Source organism: Desmodus rotundus, chromosome 3, assembly GCF_022682495.2.
Source record: "Desmodus rotundus isolate HL8 chromosome 3, HLdesRot8A.1, whole genome shotgun sequence".
NCBI classification, from domain to species: Eukaryota; Metazoa; Chordata; class Mammalia; order Chiroptera; family Phyllostomidae; genus Desmodus; species Desmodus rotundus.
The window spans coordinates 131052259-131057387 of NC_071389.1; the positions used below are offsets into that span (position 1 = coordinate 131052259).

At 45.6% G+C, this 5129-nt stretch overlaps 1 protein-coding gene across 1 annotated transcript; it reads left to right on the forward strand.

The window, feature by feature from the left end:
* Nucleotides 1-252: 252 nt before the first annotated feature.
* On the forward strand, nucleotides 253-2122 carry MYF6 (myogenic factor 6). Its single transcript, XM_024579732.3, has 3 exons — nucleotides 253-857; nucleotides 1155-1245; nucleotides 1484-2122. Exons 1-3 carry the CDS (start codon nucleotides 339-341, stop codon nucleotides 1600-1602), a joined length of 729 nt encoding a protein of 242 aa, XP_024435500.1. The 5' UTR covers nucleotides 253-338; the 3' UTR covers nucleotides 1603-2122.
* Nucleotides 2123-5129: the final 3007 nt, after the last annotated feature.

Sequence of the window (5129 nt, forward strand, 5' to 3'; positions counted from 1 at the left end):
CTGTCCCAAGGGGACACATTCAGTGCCGTATTTAAATTGTGGTATTCTCTCTGAGTATTCTGTTTTAACCTGTTCTGCATATAGATTGTCACATCATTCTGGAGGTGACACTTCTCAGTTTTCTTTCAAACGAAATGTCCCAGCGAGCACTGGCTGTAACCACATTGGGAGGCTCATGCTCCATGACAGCTAAAAGTTGGATTGAGTTTCAGGAGCTACTATATATAAAGCTGGGGCGACTTATGTCACCGCACTAATTAAATGCCATCTGGGTGGTTCCTCTGGGGTTTTGAGTCCATCACCCAGTTCAGACGGAGTCAGAGGCCAAGGAGGAGAACATGATGATGGACCTTTTTGAAACAGGCTCCTATTTCTTTTACTTGGACGGAGAAAATGTTACCCTACAGCCATTAGAAGTGGCAGAGGGCTCTCCTTTGTATCCAGGGAGTGATGGTACCCTATCCCCCTGCCAGGACCAAATGCCCCCAGAAGCTGGGAGCGACAGCAGCGGAGAGGAACACGTCCTGGCGCCCCCAGGCCTACAGCCTCCCCACTGTCCCGGCCAGTGCCTGATCTGGGCTTGTAAGACCTGCAAGAGAAAATCTGCCCCCACCGACAGACGGAAAGCCGCCACCCTGCGCGAGAGGAGGCGGCTAAAGAAAATCAACGAGGCCTTCGAGGCACTGAAGCGGCGGACTGTGGCCAACCCCAACCAGAGGCTGCCCAAGGTGGAGATTCTGCGGAGCGCCATCAACTACATTGAGCGGCTGCAGGACCTGCTACACCGGCTGGATCAGCAGGAGAAAATGCAGGAGCTAGGGGTGGACCCCTTCAACTACAGACCCAAGCAAGAGAATGTAAGCCCAGATGCTGCCGGGGCAGGGGAATGCAAGGTCTGATTAGACGCTTTCCTTGGGGCTTTAACATCCAGCTGGTTGGTCTCCTTTATCCCATCCCTCTTCCTCGTCCGCCACCCCCCACCCCTCCCCGCTCCCTCTCTAATGAATCCCCAATGACCCATGGACACCGGGTGCCTGTAATAGGCAGGAAATGCGCACGCGGCCCGAGGAAACAAGGGAGACGTCCCTGCAAACGCACCCTGACCCCCGGAACCCATGTTTCTTTCCTAATCTGCTGCCTTGGTTTTCCTCCAGCTTGAGGGTGCGGATTTCCTGCGCACCTGCAGCTCCCAATGGCCAAGTGTTTCGGATCATTCCAGGGGGCTCGTAATAACTGCAAAGGAAGGTAAAGTAAACGAAAGGGCACTGGGCTTTTCTAGGAAGCACCCCGGGAGGGGGCTGGTTGCTAGCTCCGGGCGGAAAAGTCTGAGAGCCAGAGCAGGGACGCGCCCGGAGAGAAGTGCGCTCTTTTCGCGCGCGCGGAGACCCCGTGCTCCCTGGTTGCCCAAGAGGCGTGGAGCAGGGCGCAGAGCTGCCTCTTCTACCTTCCTTGGGTGCTATGTCTGTGTGTTTTCTGCGCTCAGGAGGGGCAAGCATTGATTCGTCGGCCTCCAGCAGCCTTCGGTGCCTTTCTTCCATCGTGGACAGTATTTCCTCGGAGGAGCGCAAACTCCCCTGCGTGGAAGAGGTGGTGGAGAAGTAACTCGAGATGGGGTTCGTTCGGGATGTTCACTGCAGCAGGAAGATCCACCCTCGCTCATTCGCCTAATCCTTTGGATTAGGTCACATTACATTCACGTTTAGGAACCCAGACCCAGGAGTTTTTCAAAGGGAAGGAGACATTCACAAAGAAACTTCTCTGAAACTGTTGTGTGGGCTCAGATGTAAAAGCCTTTTGGCTTTGGGCTTGAATTTTTGTGGAACAGCGAGTGGCTTAGGTCTAGCAGCCTTTCTTTGTTTTTGTTTGGTTGGTTTTGTAATATATTTAATTGTATTACAGTGTTTCCATCGTGCCATGGTCAAAAGTTCATTCCTGTCTAAAACAAAGTGGGAACGTTTAATTTAAGTGTTAGTGGCATCGAATGTATTTTTGTAAATAATCTTAGTACTTTCATTTTATATGTAAATCTAAGAAATATATTTTAAATGTAAAGTGACAGACTTATTGTATATACAATGTGAGAGGATCCTGGTATTGTAATACTAAAAAATAAGTTTCTATATGAATAAAGTTGGTCCTATTTTGATTCAGCTGAAAAAATATGTTTGAGGCATGTGTCCATAAAGAGAGCTATATTTTAATTTAGACACCACACAAGCCCATTTACTTGGGTTGTTCTTAAAGGCTGATTTAAAGGGAGGAGAATGGTTTTTCCCCCCTATATCTGAATTAAACCGTTTGCTTTTCTATAAGTGAGGAATAGCTAAGAGGAAATTGTCCTTTTTCCTTGTATCAGCGTACTTTCTTCTCCTGTTTTATACCTGGAACTCTGGGTAAGATTTGCTTACCCAAAGTTAACGACTGAATTTTCAGTCCAGGACAATCTCATTGTTGCAAGAAATTGCCACACAGAATCTCTTTGCTTATTTTTCTAAAAGATCTTCAGCTAATTTATCCCAAATTACTTTGCCTCTTTGACTTTCCAGGCCCGGACCTTGATGAAAAAGCATTCAGCTGGAGTCCCCAGGGGCTACACTCGCCTCCCAGCCAGGTCTCTGTGGCCCTCCCCTGGTTTGTTGAGCTAGACTGGTGGCTAGAAGACTGGAATATCCTCAAGGCCTCCTGTGGCCTGGGTTAGTTTTCCACTAGAAAGATAAAAGAAGGGGACAATCTGTCTGTTGAGGTGGGGTGGGGTTCTTTGGAGGAAGGGTTGCTTCAAGAGAGGGAAGGGTTAAATGGTTGAGGGCAAAGGAGACAGCAACACACATGAAACCTCTTAGCTGGGCCAAACAGCAAAACCCCAGAGAGGCTTGAAGCCCCAGGAGCTCCTCAGGGTGAGGATTTTACAACGTGTGCCAGGTTTGTTTATCCTGTAACCTCAGGAAGAAACGACCACCAAGAATCACAGTGGGGAGTAAAGCAGAGGAGAGGGGCAAGCCATTTCTTCGGAATTACTACTTCTCTCTTGCATTCTGTAAATAGCACCTTCCATTTGACAAACCCCACTCCCCCACTTCTACCTCTCCCCCCCAACACACACACACACACACACAGCTAGTCCTCAGTTCAAAAATGTGAAAATCAAATCGAATTCCGTATTTCCCAGCCCAACCTTGCTTCCTAACACTCCATTCTGGACCTTCCTGTTGCCCAACGCCGAAGTTCCACAGGCAGCGCCCCCTTCAGGCACGGAGCAGTATCTTGCCCCTTCCCACCTCAACAGGCCTCTTTCGGAGGGTGATGGTCAAACAACTTGGTTTTCTGAGTATCTGGATAAATCTAATTTCTTCTGGAATACTTGTAAAATGCAGAAAGTTTCACAGAGGAAACTAACACTGACACGTAATCCCTCTCAAAGATCTGAGAGGAGCAAACTGGACTGTCAGTGGATACAAACGTCTCCGTGGGCGCCCACAACCGAGACTGAATCTAGGCCGCTGCTGGGTAGACTTGGGCTGTAACCGCCCCTCCCTTAGTCCGTTTCTTCATTTAGAAACTAATGGGGACGGCTCAACTCCTGGGGGTGTCGAGATTCCCCGAGATAACCCATACAAACTGCTTAGCCAAAAGAGGGCACAAAATAAACACCTAATGTCAGCTCTCTTTATTTTTCATTAGTAAATATAAATTGACCATCAGAGCCTTTTCTTCCGCCCAAAGCCACAGTTCCTTCACAACCAGCCTTCGCAGGCTCTAGGGGTGGGGGCGGGCGGGGGGGGAGCATTAGTAACATTGAGACCAGCAGCTACATGGACGAGCCATTTGTAGCATTTTACATATTAACTCATATAATCCTACAACGGCCTGCGAAAAAAGTACTGTTGTCACATCTAATGTTTTAGAGAAAAGAAACCTTTGGGACAGAGAGGTTCTTGCAGGTAGACAGTCAGGACTCAGAGCCAGGCAACATCAAAGGCTTCCAGCCTATTCTCCCAATCACCACAAACCCCACTCTCCCCACCCCCTGAGAAAAGTCTTGGGAAATAGGAAGAAACATTTATTGTCTACAATAATTTGGCTCTCTTTGACATTTGTTTTCCAAAAGCTCTTAAGAGTGATTAGCTAGTAAACTCTACCTTAGAGCAGTAATTTAATTTAAAACTAAGTGGGAAAGCATTTCAAATTATCCAATCAGAACATGTGGAAATATGTCTGGGCGGTGTGTATGATCATTATCCTGCTTATTAAGAATCTATGTTTTTTTCCTGAAAATCAATAGAGATTATCCCTGAAATGTGTGTTTATACACACACACTTACAGTTTTAAAAATCAGATTCATGCCACACTGAAATCAAATATAATTGACCAAGTGAACTCACTTACTTTAGGACTTTACATGAATTTATAAAATTTGTGTTTAAAGAGCTCAGTAGCAGAATGCTTTTATCAATTCATGGACTTTATTTGCTGATAGACTTGATTCAGTCTTTGCAAACCAAATCCTCTCTATCTCTCTTAGCCAGGTAACTTGAGAAATTGTTTAGAATAGGTTTGCCTATAGAATTCTCTTCATTAAATAGAGCAAATATTTCCCAAAGACTTCATGTGACCTCCATTGCTGTAACTGACATGTTAGGCTTTCCAGTGGAATCCTTGGTGTGTTTGCAATTACAATGTTTTTATTCGATATTAATGATGATAATCTTTACTAAGGGCAAAGCCAAAACAAACAGGGCCATGGAAGCAGCAAATCAAGATATAATAACTTGGTAAAGATAAGCAATTTAGGATTTAAACTGAGCCTCTTTCCAGAGGCAGGTATAAAGTTATCATGTATGAAATAATAAGTGATTTTCTTTTTTATATTACTATAGAAATAATTTAAACATGAAACGCCAGCTTTCTCTAACTTTAATCATCACACCTGAATCATTGAATCCCAAGCCTGAAGGCAGTGAAAATGTACTTATGTCTAATATCTACTTTTGTGTGTGTGTGTGAAGGGGAACTCTTTCATGCATTTAAGGGTGGGAGTATGGTGCTGAAATTCAGTGTCCCCAACTACTCTTGAGATGACCAGAGAAGTGTTGGGTAGCTAAAGTAACTTCTAGTCTTAAGACATTTTTGA